Below are 18,578 nucleotides of genomic sequence, written 5' to 3' on the forward strand. Positions count from 1 at the left end.
TCCGTGAACTTACTTAATCAAAGTAGTGCGCATGTTCAGTTATCTCTTCGTCGTCTACTAGACAGCACTATAATAATTAAAGCAGTGCGCATGTTCATTTTGGTTTTCCTTCGTCTACTTGGCTGCGTCTTAATAATTGAAGTAGTACGCATGTTCAGTTTGTCTCTTTGTTGTCTACTAGGCAGCACTATAATAATGAAAGTAGTGCGCATGTTCAGTTTGTTTCTCCTTCGTCTACTTGGCTGCACCTTAATAATAGTTGAAGCACAATACTGCGCATGTTCAGTTTGTCTCTCCTTCGTCTACCTGAATACACCTTAACTGCACCTTAATAATTAAAGTATTGCGCATGCTCAGTTTGTCTCTGTTGTCTACTTGACTGCACCTAAACAGCTGAGCTGTTTAACTTGTAAATGCCATACTATTAAACTCTTGTCCTTCTGCTGCACTTAGTTCTTAATTATCGACGCTCTAATAAAGCTGCCTCTCACTTTCTTTGTAGGTGAGAGGAAATCGTTTGCAGGACACATGGTTGTAGGCTTACATGTGGTACCCTTTGGAATGCCTCATCTCTGTTGTACTGTTTTCCTCTTCCGCCGTAGCGCTGTGGATAGTTCTACTCTCATCTGAGACGCTCTTAAATCTTCTACTTCTAGAAGCACTGCACTAAGACCATTTTACTAAGAATAAAATGAAAAATATATCAGAAAATCCACAGTAAAAGAAAACATAGCACCGCGCGAAACCACTGCCAAGGAGGCAACGTTTGAGTGCTTCCCAGACTCAAAATGTCATTTTAAAGAGAAAAAAAGGGCACACTGAGCGATATTTCGCCCCTTCCCTCCGTTCAGGTTAAACTTTAGTGGCGTAGCCTGCAGAACGTCAGGCGCTATTTTTACGCGTTTTTTCAGGCGAGCGCGAAGCGAACGTGGAGCGCGAGGCACGCGAGACTTCAGAAGGCTATTTTTCCACGCCTTTCATCATAGCGCGTGTCTAGCGCTTCGCGCCTTCTTCGCACTTGCCTTTGCCCGCCTGAAAAACGCGAAAACATAACGCCTGCTTTGTAGGCTACTGGTGACGCTATCGCAAAGGTGGATTTTTAGGCTACACCAAGCTATTTTTAAGATCTCCTCTTTTTTGGTGGTAAACAAAAAGCAAGGCACCCATGCAAATTGCTGTCAACGTGACCAGCAACTGGGCTTACGGATTTGCGTTAGGTGTCATTTTTGTTCTCTTTGTAGCAGCTAGTTTAAAGGTTTCCTGCATGAAAGCAAAACACAAAATGTCTTGAGAGATACTCACTTTAATCTATTCCTTTGATAGTGTCGGAATAAGTTCATTGCAAACGAGAATTTTCCTGAAAACAAAAAGAACGCGACGGTTGCCAGTTTATTGATCTTAATGACGAGTAAAGTTTTTAGAAGTTCATCCGAAAAGAAAACTGCTGGCAAAGACATGAGGCCTTTCGAAGGGGGGGAGGCTGTCACTTTGTTGGTCTTTTCTGAGACTGCCTGTTGCCTTGTAGATAAGGAGAAAATGTCGCTGTCGTAATTTAGCGAAGAAGAAAATGTCCCTTTTGGTTCAGCATAAATCTTTATGATACTCAGTTTTGAACTTTACGGCAAATATAGCGTGAGAAAAGAAAATTGTTATTAATCTTCCTCCCTGGATAGACTGTTCTTCAGTAATGCCAACATTAAAAAAACGGTTCAAAGAAAATAACAGAACATGCTTGGAAAAACGGACGAGAGATTGTGATTTAACTGTCAAACAGCCAAAATGTAAAAGACATCAAATTTCGCTTTCGCCACTTAAAAAATGAATTGTCACTGTCAGAATTCTTTCCTCCTTTTCTGTCGGTTTTCGGTGGTTTCTGAGAGATTGTCGCAAGTTTTCGGAGCCATGTCGCCTGTCGCTTCCACCCCTTGGAAGGCCTCAGACATTAGGTACAGGGAATAATGTCAATTAGTAGAATTTTTAAGAGTAACAATAGACTTGTTTTTGTAAAATTTAATTAAAAATCTTGTGAAGCCACCTTCTGCCCTTTTAATAAAGATGAAAATTTTGACCTTTAGCGTGATGTTATTGAGTTGTGTCGCACATAAACCAAACTAATTTATTACACCGTACTTTTTCCCTGCTCCTAATCTTAAATTTATTTTTGGGTTGTTCGATGTCAACGTTAGGGAAAGAAATAGAGTATTTCTGATAGTAGACTAAAAGATCATTGCACGGTATAATTTCATAACTCATTCGAACTCACTCATAGTCAGTGGGGTCGTTAAATCCGCCTACTTGTAAGACTCGGTGGACTGCACCGTTTTGGAACTCACCCATCTTGCAGCACCGTAGCAAAGTCTATTTATTTTCTTCATATGAGCGATAAAAGAGTTAGAAAAATATTTATTCATGAGTAGAATCCTATTGAGAGACACTTAACTCAATCAGCACAAAATATTAAGCAAAAATGACATTGAAACGTTTGCAGGGAACTTTGCACAGCGTCATAAACAAAACCACAGTACGAAATGAGGGCAATCCTGAAATTTTAATTGGATGGCTGAAAATAATCGATTTGAATACCCCCAGTCTTCAAAAATAGTTTATTGGGCTTACCATATCCCTATGAGTAGCTAGCTTCTCGCGATCGAGTTCGGTGATCATCCTCGCCCCAGCCCCCCTCTCCCCTCTGAAATAACATATTAATTAACAACAAGGGCTGATGCGAAGGGGCCTGGACCATGTTTGAAACGAGTCATTTTCACGATGACGACCTGTGACTCCAACCAACAGAATTCATGCGTGAAGCTAGCTGTGCGCCACTGCGCATGTGCGTACCTGAAAACGTGTCGAAGATAAAGAAAAACAATGTCGAAAAACAAACAAAGGACTCAAAATTTTTTGTCTACTTTGAAGAATGGAATCTTGAACAAAACCTAATAAAAAAGTAATCCTCCCATCACCCTCTTCCTCTCAAAATCAGGGATTAAGCCTCGCAAGGACCAAAACGCACCATTTTCCCAACCTTGAACTGGGGAGAGGGACGTGCGGTCGAAATGTTACACGACTATTTTGTCCAAGATTGTACTTTTCTTTGTTACTCGCAAAAACTCTTTGTTACTATTCTTTAAAACAAAAGGGAGACACGGAACAGCTCTTAATAAAGTTATCTTTAAACGGGACAGGGAAAAGTTCAGCTTAAACCGCTATAGAAGACTTTGGTTAGTTTAGCCAGTTTTCGTGCATGGTTTTAATTTGGTCAAATTTGTAACGCTTCTTTTTTTTTACAAGGCCGAGTGGATTCCAGCGAACAAACACAAGAAGAGTACTGTGTCACACTTCAGCGAGACAAGTAACATGAAGACTCGTGTTTCTGTCGTGATGTTGGATTGTGAGCAGGACAGTAGTGTCACGCTAACGAAGATCTCGCGCTAATCTACAAGGAGTGTACCGCACGCCACATTGAAGCTGTAATCCTTAGTACATAAGGTTAAATATAATAAGTCATATATGAAAAGTGAATTGTACATAGAAAGTCCTTAAAAATGTGAGGGACGTGGATGGATACTAATAAGCTAAGTATTAATGAGCGTAGTTCTGTCCCTTGGAACTAGTGACAACCCATTGAAACAAGCAACACGAATACTCTCGATTCTGAGCACGGCAGTACTGTCAAGCTAAAAAACATTTCTCAGTAATCTACATCAACGCAAATTCCCAACTACCGATGAGGAAAGATCACGCCGCCTGCGCGACAAGATAGAAATCTTTTTTTTTTTTTGTTTTATTGTAGCCTACATCAATGGTATTGATTTTTCAAAGCTGCCTGAGGGATCCCAACTCAGTCCCTTCTGTCCCATTTAGGAGCACTCCCGCAATGAAAGATTCTGGTAAATTTGCTAACTTTCGAAAACAGAGCTCTAAAACGTATCTTCACATCAATTGAATTCACAAAAATTAGTCCAGGTTTGTTACATAAGACTATATTTAGGCATATTTATGAAACTGTTTCTTGTCGTCTGTAGCTACGGATGGACTTAGTTGTGGTGTGTCCCTTTTAACGCAAGAGAGGATAAAGGGGACAGAGAAGGCATCCCCCATACACACCCTATTCCATAGGTAATTCGTCTTGCTTATTTTTAAGACCACAGATCCTAAGGGGATTAGACAACAGCCAATCATATAGCGCGAATGTGTTCCTGGTGGATGACCCACGCTCAGGGCCACGCGTCGTTCACGAATTGACGTAGAACAAAATGGCGGAAGACGCGGAGAGCGATATTGCTATTCGTTTTGTCAACGAAAACGACTACAGAGAGATTTCTGCTAAAGCTGTGTCAGCGAAACGGAAATTAAAAAGAATCGCTCTTCCTCGACGTCGTAGCAATGCTTAGAAACAAGCCATTCGAGCGAAGCTGAGAGTTCTAGCGAAGAAGATGAAAAAATCAGTGCAAGCGAGGAGGAAGCTGTAACCGAAACGGAGAGTGCCAATGAAATACAGGAAAACGTAGAAAGCTCCTATTCCGATGATAGTTCAGCAGATGAGGGGAAGGGGAGGAAAAGTGCAGGGAAGCCTAAACCTGCGCCTTCGCCAGGAGTTCGATCGTCACCAAATCAAGCAAAAAGGCGCCGAAGAAATCAAATAAACGGAACAAGAGTCTTTCGGAAGAAGAGATGGTGCGATTCCCTTTTCCCAGGTTAGCGCCGACTCGTTTCGCTTCAATGTTCAGGAATGCTCTCGATCTCTTTACGCTTTCATTGCCTTTCGCCCGACATGTTTTGCACGGCGTTTAGTCATGCGAAACCTCCACGAAACATCCACGCAGCGCGCGAGGTAACTTTATCCCGATTCTAAAAATAACTCGAGACGAATTACCTGTGGAATAGGTATTGTATAGGGGATGCCTTCTCTGTCCCCTTTATCCTCTCTTGTTTTAACGCTGACAGAGTTTATCATAAATTATACGTCAATAATCTAGGAAAAAATCCACCGGCGGTCGGAATTTCGTGGCGTTGAGGCTTATCAGCGTCCTAGACTTTCGGAAAAGTTTTTCCTCCTTTAAAAGACGCGCTCCGCTCCGTTTACAGCCTTTCTCGTTAGTTGTACCAAGTCTAATCAGCGTCCTGGCGCTTGCCTTTGTAGAAAACTAAGTCAATGAAAACGCCCTGTTAGCTGTGGTGTTTTGAGAAAAGATGTCAAGGTACTTTTAAGTGAAGAATAATTGCATGACTATTTATTGACAGCAACTCTTTTTGCTGTTTGTAAGTTATGAACCAGGGGTCGATAACTGGCTCCTTACATAATACCTCGAGAGATATTTACTGACTTCAAGAGATCATTTGTTCATACCGCCTCGCTTTGGCGCGCTGAATCGTGAAAGCGAGTCTTCCAGAAGTCAACCAGTTTACAGGAAACTGTTTTCGCATGGTCCGCATAGTTCTAAAAATAACTTTTTTGAAATTATCAAGATATCCCGGCCGACGCCCTTAGACTCCCTCTCCGTCCTATTATGATCTCTTGCTGACTTCTAATATAATTACCTGGGGTTAAAGTGATTATAAAACCCGTTATTTATTTTAATGTTTTAGATAATAGAATAATAAACTTTTTATACGTTCATGTTTACAAACTGTGCAGAACTGAGAATGTTGCAAATGACAATGGTTTCGAAGAATTTGCTTCTTGCTAGTTTCATGATCTACAGTATATTAAAGATGTACAGGATCTCTAAGATCTAGCGGATCTTCACTGAGATACATGTAAGGCCACATGGATCATACTCTTTTTTTAACCACTTACACATGTTTTGATTTCTACTGAAACACTCACCATACCCGTATTTGATATAATTACCACATAAAAAGTTTGTAAACGTTTATTACACAAACCTCACGAGACTAGTGCCGGCTTACGGACTGCAGAAAATATCCTAAATTAGAAACACAACAACCTAAGATAAAATTTGCATGAAAGGACCACAAATACATTGTACTGGATTCTTCTTTAACCGGTTGTTCTGGCTCCTTTACGGTCATAACATCAGCGAAATCATTTTTTAATGCTGAGTCAAGAGATCTAGATCTGCAATAAAAGCAAACAAAAAGGAATGCAACTAATTGATATGATATGATATAGCACTGCCCCATGATACAATGTCAGCAATTGCACGATTTAGTAATACAATGCAAAGGGAGTCATTTATAGTAATTCGGAATTCACACTACTAACAATGTTTTCTGTCCAACCCCGGGATGCTGCAAGACAGCGATAGGCTGAGGGGAAATTCCTTTGGAAAATAGACCTTGATTTTTGTCAATTATTGGGATATTATTGTCTTTTCATTGAATCCCATGCATGGCCAAGAGATGTGAGTTTGATCAACAGTAACTTTGAAAGGAATTAAAACAAAACAACAATAGCAGCGCCTTCTCTGTAGAAACAGGAAAATCGTTATCAAGTGATCCACTGGGAAATGGGAGAACTTTTTGGTGTCGATCTTTATACTGATAAGTTTTGCTTTAAACGAAGTGGTTGAATGTGTGAAATTAAAGAGTTCGTTTGGAACAGATTGTTTGAGAGCGTTCAGTGTCAAGGTCATTTTGAGCCTTGGGCTTTCGATGAACTATCAAAGGGGGGTTTCGTTGCATAGTTCGCCATTGCAAGATTGCCGTCATGAACAATGCTGTTTTGTGTTGCTGTACTTTAAAAGTGTAAGATGATACTGGAAATCTGAACTGATGACAGACTGGCCGGGTTTCGTAAATCGTAAATGGAACAGAACTTTTGAGGAGTGCTGGTGAAAGATAACATTGAAGTTTTATTTAGATATTTTCATTTTCTTTCACATATTAACCTGTTCACCACTAAAACTGCCGAAAATACCTTTTAAAGCTAGTAGAGCTATTTTCTTGTCAGTATCTGGCGACAAAGAACCAAAACCACACGAAACAGGCTCGCAGTGAGATGAGATATATTTTTGAAATGTATCACATATTTAGATCTCTGATACCAAACTCGTTTCAATTCTTGATCCCTGATCTTATGAAAATAGGTCGGTCTCTGGATTCGGCTCCGACCCGGAAACTGGGATGCATGGATAAACTGTTTTCGCACATTCAAAAATGATTTCGTGATAGTAACTGAATAAAATCTAAAATTAAAATGTATCTTGGTTTCTGTTATACTTAGTCAAAGCACTGATTCACTTGAATTAAGTTTGACTTCTTTCAGTTCTTCCAGTTACCATTAAACCTTTGAGGGCGCATGTAATAAACGTTTCTGCTCTCAACAACAAAGAAAAATCTAGTCTGTGTTTTAATAATCGATAATAAAACGGGATCTGGCTGGGTTACTCCCCATGACATAACGATAAGCAGTTTAGCAGCTCAGTTCAGTTTGTGACAGTGAAAATCTAGGGGCGAGTTTAAAATTTAGTCTTCTGAAAAGATCCTACAATGAACTATTTGTCCAGAACGTTTATGACTTTTGGCTTAGAAGTGCAAGGTCGCTAAACGAGATCAATATGAGATTTTTTTCTTCTTTGGGCAAAGTCTGACTTAAACAAAGATCTAAGCACTTAAAGAATAGTCAAGTCAGTCAGGAACGCGACTTTTTTTTTCGCCTGATTAAGTTTCAAATCAATGAGTGCCATCGAGGAGTTTACGATTTTCAATGTTCCGCTTCAATTTGCTTACACGCCTTCAGGCCTCTTCTTTACAAAGGGTTATTGTGCTAAAAGTTCTTGCGCCGCATGCAAACATGGCGGCCAAGAAAGCTGTCACATAGGTTAAAAAGTCGGAAGCTTAAACTAAGCTTTTAAGAATTAACTATTTGAACTTGCCATGTAATAAAAAAAATGTTTCTCTTAACTTTCATGACTTCTCGAACGATGACTATAAGCTTTTTAAAATGGCAAAATTCGATGACAGATGTTTCTGTTCTTACTCTTTTGTAGTCAGCTTTTTGTGACTCGGTAGGATTTTATTCTGATAGATTTCAATCATTAAAGGAAATCACCAGTTAAGAAAAACACACCTTAAAAATCTTAAACCGAGTCGTCGATGATTTCTTCGAAGCTGAATTTTGGGTTTGCTTCCACATGTTCATCTGCAATTAAAGCTAAAGCACAGTGAATTCGATAAGTGTTCATAAAATATCCATAAAAGGGTAAAGGTAATTGCAAGTTTGAAGCGCCTGGCTCGTCAAATGTGCCTTTTAATAATACTAAATCGCTAGTAAAATCATATCTGATCAAAAACTAACTATCCTCCTTCGCAACCGTTTTAGTGCCTTTACCCAATCAAGGCCCTCCACACAGCGATTGTGCGGAGGGCCTTGGATATACTTGAACGGGTGCAATGGAGACTACACTTACCGCTATCAAATGGCGGCTGGTCCGACTGGTTTGCCCTCGGTCCAGATGAAAGATAAGCAAACGAAAAAGCAATATTTTGGTTCTTCTCATCTTCAGGCTTTTCCTCCAAGGGCTTCTTTAATACCGGATCCATCGCTTCGAAGCTAAATTTTGTGTTTGCTTCTTTCTTCGCTACATGTTCACCTGTAAAAGGACAGTAAATTCGAGAAGTGTTCATTAAAACATCCATAAAAGGATAAACGTATCTGCAAGTCTGAGGCACCTGGCTTGTCACATGTGCCTTTTAATTAATCGCTAGATAAATCAAATCAGATCAAGAACATCAAGGCCCTCCACAGAGCGATTGTGTGGAGGGCCTTGGGTACACTCAAACGGTTGCAATGGAGATTCACTTACCGTTATTATCAGCAGACTTGTTTGCCCTCGGTCCAGTTAAAAGACAAGCAAACGAAAAAGCAACAGCTTGGTACTTCTCATCTTCAGGCTTTCCCTCCAAGACCTTCTTCACTATAGGATCCATCGCTTCAGTTTACAACCAAAGACACTTAGATGATCGAAATTCAAGAGAAAAGGAAAGTACTGGAACTTTTTTCAAACGCCTGATGGTTGATTAACAAAACTACACGAGTTCTGATCCTCTCTATCACAATGTTTTTATATTAGTAGGAAACAAAAGAGACATTAAAAAGTTGCCTAGTCCCCAGGCCTAATTATCCCGCGCGGCCTGTGCGTTTCGGGTCACATGCCCTAGATACTTCACCGATGCTGAACATGGACAAGTTAACCTCTTAAGGGGACCCGTCAGTGACCACCCGACAACCGGGTTAAGCCTCAATTCGTTTATTTGAAGCTGAGCCCTTTCGATTTTTTAAGAGAGACATGCTTTATCCTGTCTTGACCCTTTAGTGGACAGCTCAGTTACCAGCATGGATAACGGACAGATATCTGGCGTAAATCTTAAGTTATTGATTAGGGCTTTTGATGCTCCATTGTTAAAGAAATTAAACTAGCCATCTATGAAGTCTCAGTAAGGTCATGATGCAAAGTCGACTAACCTCCTTTAATTAATGCAGGCGATTCTCAAGGTTTCATCTTTGGTCCCATATCATTTACTAGACTTTTCATCGACGGCATGCCACTGGACGTCTCGTACAGCAACTGTCGCGATTTACGCCGGTGACACAAATTGCATGTTGACTATCGAAGAAGAAGAGACCATCCTCACCCAATGAACTAGGGCTCCTAAGCAGATAAGACGATAAGAAAAAAATGGTTTTAAACCATAGCAAGAGAAAGCTTACTAGTTTGTAGATCGGAGTTGCCAGCAGTAATTAAAACCATTGACTCCAACAATCTGGTTTTCACCAGGTCGTATGTCACAAAAGATTTGCCTGTTGGTGTTGCCACCCGGGGGTACTCCTGGGAATTCTTGGTAGGGGGTGTGTTAACCTGAGATCAGGCGTTATTTTTATTTTTTGGCTTCTTTGCTTCTTTGGCTCGAGAAGGAAAATAAATGAAATACATGAAGGAGTATCCCCTACCAGGAGCCCATCAAATTTGATGGGCTCCTGCCCCTACCCACTCCCCCGGGGTGTTGCCGCTATCCTGCCTCCATTTTGGAAAACGAGAAGACCCTGGGGACGAGGTTGTCCTGGGGGTGTCTAACCACAACATGGCGCCGAAGATTGTTCTTGTTACTGGCTGTTCCACAGGCATAGGGCTATATACAGCTCTCTTGCTAGCTAGCGACAAACAAAAGCGCTTCGTCGTCTATGCAACGCTCCGAAATCTTGCAAAAAAAGGCGAGCTTGAGGAAAAGGGCAAGGATTTTCTCGATGACACTCTCATCATAAAAGCGATGGATGTTTGCTCCGATGAGTCCGTGGACGAAGTTGTGCAAGACTTGTTGTCTACACATCAGCGGATCGATATACTCAGTAAGGTTTCTATATTCTTCGAGTTAATTTTAATGTACTATTGATAGTACACAAGATCAACCCCTCCCCGCAGATCTATGGAGAAAATCTTGAGTCCGAGAAGTACTGAGGGACTTGATCTTGAAACTGAAAATATTAAGAATGAAGAATGATCTCCAGATTATTTCCACTTTTCTGCTTGGAACCATAGAGACACGCATGTGCATGGAGTATATCCTCGGGGTGTGTCCGGAGGGTGGCCACCCAAACCCCCCACCCCTAAATACGTCCTTCAGACCGAATGAACCAAAATTTAACTAATCCCTCCATCCAAATCTCTTGCCATGATGATAGGGAACGTTGATGTCGCACTTGCTAGCGTTCTCAGTTCAATTAATAGCACGATCATTTTCTTGAGAACTTTGAAGCTCTTCAGAATGTTTTCAAAACTCTGGGCAATGTCATAGGATATCTTCCGACATCTTTATACAATAGGGCTGCCATTAAGGCTTTAAGGAGCTGGTCTCTGTTGGAAATTAGGCAGTCACTTATCCCACAAATCCTCCTATATTTGCCATTTTCGACTCATTTTCCAACCTAAGGTACCACCATGGACAGCTGATTTTACTGCAGTAGCTGGCTGCCAGCTACCAATGACAGCCCTGTACAAGTAGGTCATCTGTCACTGCGTGCAGATGTATTTCCTGCAAAATGTCCCTTTTTACAAGGTGCCAGGAGAGACTGCTGTATTTACAGGCTACTGTGACTCCTTTGCCCTTCTAAATCCACCTGTATCTTAAGCTGAAAAATTATGACCAAAACTATACAGAGAATTATTCCCTCCAAGGATTTTTATTTAATTTTAAAACTACTTCTAAGAGATTGCCTGTAGTAAGCGGTCCCTCCCCTTAAGAGGTGCCTGTAATAACACCCCAGGTACTAGATTACCCTCCCAATCCCAGAGGCGGGGGGGGGGGGGAGGGGGGTACTCCCTATGATGGCCTACTGTACACGGGACATGGGCACGGGGAGACTTCACCTGAAAGGGGTACCTTTTTCAGTCTTCAGGTATATAAAAGAGTGTAAAGGGATTTCACTAGTTGAAGTTTATAAAAGGTTTGGGCAATCTGTTATTTGGGTCTGTAAAAGGGCTCAAAGGGGCTAACAGATGAATTTTGTGGCTTTAAAAAATCAAGAATATTTTTATGATTGATTCCTATTTAAAAGAGTGCATTTACAGCAGTTAAAAGGGATGCAAAGTTCTAAACAAGGTATATGAAAGGGGTACCATTTGTCATTAGAAGGTATACAAAAGGGGTACCTTATCATGAAAAATGGTACATAAAAGGGTAAGGGGTTGGACCTTGGGGCAGACCCTCCCTGTACAAACATTTGTTGAGTACCCCCTGGGCTCCCAATTTGACTTGCATATCATTAATCAAAGAGAGAATTTGATTTTAGATCAGGAGGTACTTAAGGTCATACTCACAATCACAACTTCAATAAATTACTTTCTTATGCTATTGTTAGCAGTACAAAGCTAGTGCTGATTATTGCAAGAAGCTCATGCAAGCAGTATTGATCTTGTCCTTTCTAGTTAACAATGCCGGAGTAGGCTTGCTAGGCCCCTTGGAGACTCAAACAATGGAGGTGGCAAGGAGTGTTTTTGAAACTAACTTCTTTGGAGTGTTACGGCTGACTAAAGCTGTCCTCCCATGTATGAAGTCCAAAAGAGATGGTCACATTATCTGTGTGACCAGTGTGGGAGGAATCAGTGGAGTGCCATTTAACGGTGTGTACTGTGCGTCAAAGTTTGCAGTGGAAGGACTCGTTGAGTCACTGGCCCCAATGCTGAAAACATTTAATGTGAAGTAGGTAGATTCAACCAAGTCTTTAATTTTTCAGTTACAGGTTAAAATCAGCTTCTTCTTTCATTCAAGGTAGTGGTCTTGGGTACTGCATTATATGTTTTGTTCTATTTCCAGTCTCATGATAATGTAATTTATTTATACTGAGCAGCCAAAAATCTGCCAAAATATGGAAGCAAGTGGATTAAATTTTGTTTGAATCTCCTTTATATCTTCACCTTGACAAGTGAAAGAGTTGGCTTATTAGAAAGCCTTTTAAGGGTCGAGGTTATGCAAATCAAAAAAGCCAGTTCCGAGTCCAAAAGGAAAGTGTCATTCCAGACAAAGCATTGTTTTAAATGATAACTTGCAACCTTGTTCCAGACAAAAATTGCAGACCTACATGCTTAAATTAAAAATTATAATAAGAATGTGGGTTTCACTAAAAGAAAGTTCTTAAGTTGTGTGTCAGAGCAAGTACAGCAGAACACCAAACTGAATCAACCAGGAATTCTGGGAAGAATTTCCCCTGTTTCCTATTTTATATAAAGTAAAGCAAAATAACTGAAATCTCTCTGTCAAAGCAAAAGGCTGCCAGTTTTAATAGCCCTTTTACAGTTACCAGTCACTTGACTGGCTTAATGCAGAACTTGAAAAAAACTAAAGATGGAAAGAGCATGTGAGAAAGTTACTTGGAATCCTATTTTTGAGGTGATTGGCACATAAATAATACTAAAATTTTGAGGCTAGAATGTCTGCAAAACGTTAAGGGTTTTTATGGAAAGAAATGCTGGACCACAAAGTTTGCAATCCAACACCTTTTTCTCAGCTATTGATACATGTATATGAAATATTTTCTTGATACTTTAAATCACCATAAAATGGTATTGTTGTGAGTTTAAAGCCTAAAAATTATTGCAAGATCTACTATTTTCGGGGATTTTCAGGGTTATCTCTCAATTTTGGCACATGACCCTGAGCTTCAAAGGGGGTATACCCTGCTCAAGAGTCAGAAAGGCCAAGAAGTATCTGACTCCAACGTGAAAGAGTTAGGGATGCTCATCTGAAATTTTGAATGGAGCCCCACCCCTTTTTTGATCTCTAAAAGAGACCATTTTAAACTTTGATTACTTGAATCAAGTATTAAATATAACGAATTGAAGAATTTTCAATATTTCTTCCCATGCAGCCCTAAAAGAGATCTTTACAGCTAAATATAATGGCATTTTGCCCAGAACACCCCAAATGAGACCAAAATCCAAAATTTACACCATTAAGCGAGATAATGAGCATCCCCACCCCTTTCATGTGGAAGTCCTCCCCCGCCCCCCCCTACCGGTGGATATTGTAAAGATCCAGACAAAAAATCACGTGCCCATATATCTTAGAACCAGTTTCAGGGAGACTCTATCATTATTTATCAAAATAACCCTAACTACATGTATTTTCGTTTTATTCAAATTAAAAGATGCTCTTTAATTGAGCCAGGACCAGTTGCAACCTCATTTGGGGCCAATCTGCGCAGCAATGACAAAGAAGCAGACAGCCCTCCCATAGATGATGAAACTAAGCAACTACTGGAGAATCTGACCAAGAAGATAAGCACCGCCTTTACCACAGTGGTTCAGACTCCAGATGAAGTTGCTCAAGTGATTCAAGAAGCAATCCTAGCTGAACAGCCACATTTGAGGTATCAAACAAACAAGAATTATGCAGCTGCAACAGCAGCCAAACTAACCGACCCCACTGGCGATAAACCTATAGAGCTTATGCATCAGCGCTATTTTAGTTAAATCAGAGGTTATGGGGAAAACGTGTTTGTGGCCACTGTTGATCAGCAGCGGTCTGAATACATCCCTGGGGGGTACTCAACAAAGTTTTATACAGGGAGGCTCATCCCCGAGGTCCAACCACTTACCCTTTTTATACATATCATTTTTAACAGAAAAAAGGAACCACTTTCGTAGACCTTTTATTGACAATTGGTGCCCCTTTCATATACTAGTCTAGAATGCTGCTTCCCTTTAAAACGCTGTCTGCTGTAATCCACGGCCGTCTATTAACTATGATTATTATTCATTCAAAATATTTTCCCGATTCTGATTGGCTAAAAGCACTCGTTTAATTCGCCATATCCAGTTACTGATGACCAAATTTGGAAGAATTTTGTGTTTAACGAGGAAATGACGTCAAAAATGCAGCGTTTTCGCAGGTTAAAGGAGCTGTGTCACGAAATTCAGCCAAATTAGGAAATTACAAAATGCCCTTTAAGTTAAGAGAAACAAAAATAACAGCTTAGAACTTTAAAAGAAGGATAAAATAACATAACAGAAAAACAGATGTCACGGATGGGCAAAATTGAAGAAGATTGAAACGGATTGAAATTAGGGTTTTTGAAAACTGTTCAGCCTAACAGTTTTTCAAAGTTGATCCCGGCTGCTTGCAACATCAAAAATAATGCTCAGGAGACATATTTGTTTGTCTCAGATCTCTGATTTTGTCCTTTACATGTAATTTCTTTGCTTACTTTAAGTTCCATAGCGGTAGAGGGCGAGTAATTGGCAAAATTAAACAAAATGAACTGGACTGCCGTGACACAGCCCCTTTAAGGCACCGTCGACCGAGAAGACCTGGGGACGAGGTTGAGTTGTTTTGATTGTGAACTTGAAAAATTGCGGACATTTCACTCGTTTCAAGAGTAAGAACTAGGCGAAAACATAGCTAAAAACATGGCAAGAACAGCAAGAAGACTACTCGAAGGGCGACATCTGCTATTTGGAGAATATTTGCGGAGCTGAGCTAAACGTGCACTATCGAAGATGAACTTAACATCGATGGTTCGATGGAGATTAGCATGTTTTAGCCATGTTTTTAAACTAGGAATTATTTTGAATGAATAATAAAACAATTATTGAATTCGGCTTTCGTATCATATGAAGAATTATGGCGATCTCGGAGGTTGTTATCCGCCTCGGTCTACGGTCTCGAGGGATAACACCCTCCTCGATCTCCATAATTCTTCATAAGATACTCAGCCTCATTCATTAATTGTTAAATAAATTACTGAACCAGAAGGTTTTCTTGCAGTGGCGGATCCAGGGGAGGGGGCTGGGGGCCCGCTCCCCTCCCCTTATTTTTAGACCAAACTGAGGCCTAAAAGGCCAAAACAAATTTTTTGGGAAACCGCCCCCCCCCCGCCCCCTTTTGTAAGGGTCTGGATGACCGGGGCCCCCGCATATCTCAAGGTCTGGATCCGGCACTGGCTTGTGTTTTTCAAAGCCATAAAATGCGCTTGTTATCCCTTTTAAATTCTTTCACAGGCCGTAATGACTGATTTCCCTACCCTTTTATATGAAACTCCTACCTATTCATTTACCTTAAGCCTGAAAGAGGTACCTCGTTTGGGCGGAGCCTACCCGTATAGGCCATTATAGGGAGTACCGCCCCCCCCCCCCCCCTCCTTAAATAGTGACTTGCAAATTATAGTATTATAGCAAGAAGCATTTTTGTGCCATAGAGTATGTCAAAGTAAATTTAATATAAGTTACTCACGCGAGCAAGAAAGAACCAATAAAAATTGTAGAAACAAAGCTTCGTCATTTTCTTTAACGGTCATTTAAGGTGTTTCGATACAGTTTTTCAGAGGCTATACCGATATTTTTCAATCGCCTTAAAAGTGGTTTTTTCCTCGTCCGATCGCTGTAAAATTTTCACCAGTAGTTGGCTATGGATTGAAATTTGTGAAAATGAAGTTTTAAGTAAAATCGATATTACTATGACAACAATAAAAGAAAAACCTTTGAAACTGATAAAAAGCCGAATTTTGTGTGATAGACCTGCTACTGAAAATCCAGCACTAGGAACTTAAAGTTTGGTTTTTAGCAAACAATCTCCGTAAGAAGTAAAAAAATTCGACTAAAACGAAAATATATTTCAAACCTTAAATTTTCAATAGCCGTGATAGATTATTTAATAAAAACGTTATAAACGACTCAAATTATTCTTAAGTAGCGTCAGAATGCTGCCTAGTATCATATTTTGATTCTAGGAAATTTTGGTGTACTTTCGTTTTGGCGATCTTGAAAAGTAACCCGTTTTCACCACCTGTCTAAGTGCAACTTCATTCAAAATTTGGGCTCTTAGCGCTTTTTTGTATATCTCCGAAATGACGGGAACGAAATTTTTTAAAATCTCTTCACATAATCTTCATAATGTATATAAAAATGTCTGAAACTTTAATTAAGATTGATTCACTGCAACACCTTGAAATTTCAAGACAAACCTATCCTACGAACCGGTCAAAAATCTACGTTACAACATTCACTGTTTTGACGTTATGCTAATTTTTCGAAATTAATGCGGACAACAGATACAGGGTGTCCAAAAAGTTCGTTCCTCTACTTTATAAGTCTGTATTTCAGTAGGATTGGACTTGGTAAGGAAATCATTTCAACCAAAGTTGTGTCTTTCAATATAATTCACTATTTTCATACTTGTTGTGCCATCTTTTGACTCGAATATTCGATTTACGTACTTCCGCGCCAAAGGTGCGCGTGCGCGAGTATATTTTACGGCCACATATTTTTTTTTTATTATATGGAGGAGAGTGTTTTACTGGGAACTAAACCACTCGTAGATTTCATACGCCACTTCATCCGGGACCCGAGTGGCGTATTTTCCGTATGTCACCTTTGTGAGTGTCGTATCGTTCAATGACGTCACGATTCCCGCCTTTTGCTTTTGTTGAATTGGTTTCTCCATATAATAAAAAGAACATTACACGTTGGCTCGAAGATATGAATTTTATGTTCTCGTGGCAAAAACAATATCTTACTCGTTCGCTTCGCTCACTCGTGAGATATTGTTCTTGCCACTCGAACATAAAATTCATATCTTCTCGCCACCGTGTAATATCCTCTATGTATTTCATAGCCTTAATTGCTCGAACTCCTTCCTTGTTTTTTGTGAATATCACGAAAGATAAACCCCCTTAACGCAAAAACGTTCAGCTGCGTGAGAGCATAAGCCTGTATACTTCGATTTACTGGCTTATCTGTTGTAGAAATTGCTAAGAAACTTGAAAAATTCGAATGTTGGGTGGTAGAATGATTATGGAGAAATGAAGGTTCTGAAGGCAAGAAACTAAGGGGTAGACCTTTTCTCCCATGTTTTTCCATTGTGCTCTCCGTGTACGATTCAACTCGTTCTAACCATATGGAAACCTGGAACAGGCTACCAAAAATGGCATTACTCTATTATGGCGACTCGTTCCTTCAGCATTTCTGCCGGACCTACCCCAACCTCGTCCCAAGACGTTTCCTTTAGAAAATAGGGGCGGGCGGGCGGGCGGGCGCCTCTCCTATGGGGACGAGGTTGGACCTGCCCTGGATGGCAGGCGTGAGGCCATATTGAAAAAAGGAAAATAATTGTCAATAGAAATCGTAACTAGACCCGGTGCTTTCCATCTCTATTCAATTAGCACTCCACTTACTCTTGCCATTTTCGTCCTGAAAGTAACGAGCAAGTATTGGTGTCCCTGCAACAGCTGTCATTAGAATTGAAAGATGGTACTTTCTGATTCCTTTTTCTTCTGCAAATTACGGCGATGAAAAAAGTTTTGTAAAACGTATTACCAGTTCTAAGAATGAAAACTATTCCAAAACAAACCCACGGTTTTGCAGTTAGGAGTCAATTATAGATCCAGACCTAGCGATAAACTAGGGGAGAGTGCGCTGATCTAGACCTAGAGACAGAGGGGGGTGGATGGGGCTGATCCAGACCGTCAGGCAGGGAAGGGGAGGGAAGGCGCCGATCCGTAGCTTGTGATAAGAGGGGACTTCAATTGAAAAGTTTTTCTCTGCCCTGTGGGCTTTGGTTTTGATCTTATAACAAAATGGGACAAAGGGTTTAAACACACAAAGAACAAGGAGCTCACCCAGTGCAATAGACACGATTGGCGGCAGGCTTTGGGTAATGAGACCTTATCTCACATCTCCTTGACGGTTATTTCCAAGGGAAATAACTTGAGCAAGGCAGATTGCCTTAGTTGTTTTCTGTCGTACTGTGAGACTGCCAGGAGTTTGTTTCCGTTTCTTCAAAGCTAGGAAGTAATCAAGTTTTCGATTCATCCCGCCCTCCCTGGGTCCCCCTATCCCCTAGTACAGGACCACTTTAAATAATTCCCCACTGGGCCCTGGACCCTGGACCCGGAGGGTTTGATCTGTCCCACGTCCCGGGTTAAGCCCGGGGGTACTCCCCTGTAAAAGTGACGGAGGTGTTCGTCGGAAAATTTGGGAATACTAACGGTACCAGAATCTTGTTTTACGGGCGTGTCCCAAATTCCATCCTTTCCACCCCAAAGAGGTACCAATTCAACAACAACAAATTATATAACCTGACTGGCACTGCCACTTTTAATAGTAATAAAGATAACTTTTAAA

General features: G+C 40.5%; 2 protein-coding genes and 1 long non-coding RNA gene across 5 annotated transcripts in view; 2 read left to right on the forward strand and 1 right to left on the reverse strand.

Annotated features, from left to right (window-relative positions):
• Nucleotides 1-3,730, forward strand: part of LOC140949815 (phospholipid-transporting ATPase IF-like) — a 46,648-nt gene extending 42,918 nt beyond the window's left edge. For 2 of the 3 annotated variants that reach the window (XM_073398946.1, XM_073398948.1), the window contains one exon: nt 3,292-3,730. In XM_073398946.1, the coding sequence (XP_073255047.1) occupies nt 3,292-3,435 (144 nt within the window). In that variant the 3' untranslated portion in view covers nt 3,436-3,730. Of the gene's footprint in view, nt 1-502; nt 1,158-3,291 lie in introns of those variants that run through there. The other variant, XM_073398949.1, reaches the window with a different exon arrangement.
• A 411-nt stretch (nt 3,731-4,141) lies between these two features.
• On the reverse strand, nt 4,142-8,553 carry LOC140949816 (uncharacterized). The gene is made up of 3 exons (XR_012167121.1): nt 8,376-8,553; nt 8,036-8,119; nt 4,142-6,076 (listed from the first exon to the last, which is right to left on the reverse strand). It is a non-coding gene; the product is annotated as an uncharacterized lncRNA (long non-coding RNA).
• Nucleotides 8,554-10,047: 1,494 nt separating this feature from the next.
• On the forward strand, nt 10,048-15,326 carry LOC140950143 (retinol dehydrogenase 8-like). Its single transcript, XM_073399328.1, has 3 exons — nt 10,048-10,312; nt 11,889-12,162; nt 13,607-15,326. The coding sequence occupies exons 1-3, from the start codon at nt 10,048-10,050 to the stop codon at nt 13,929-13,931; spliced, it is 864 nt and encodes a 287-aa protein (XP_073255429.1). The 3' UTR covers nt 13,932-15,326.
• Nucleotides 15,327-18,578: the final 3,252 nt, after the last annotated feature.

The sequence above is a fragment of the Porites lutea genome, chromosome 10, assembly GCF_958299795.1.
Source record: "Porites lutea chromosome 10, jaPorLute2.1, whole genome shotgun sequence".
NCBI lineage: Eukaryota > Metazoa > Cnidaria > Anthozoa > Scleractinia > Poritidae > Porites > Porites lutea.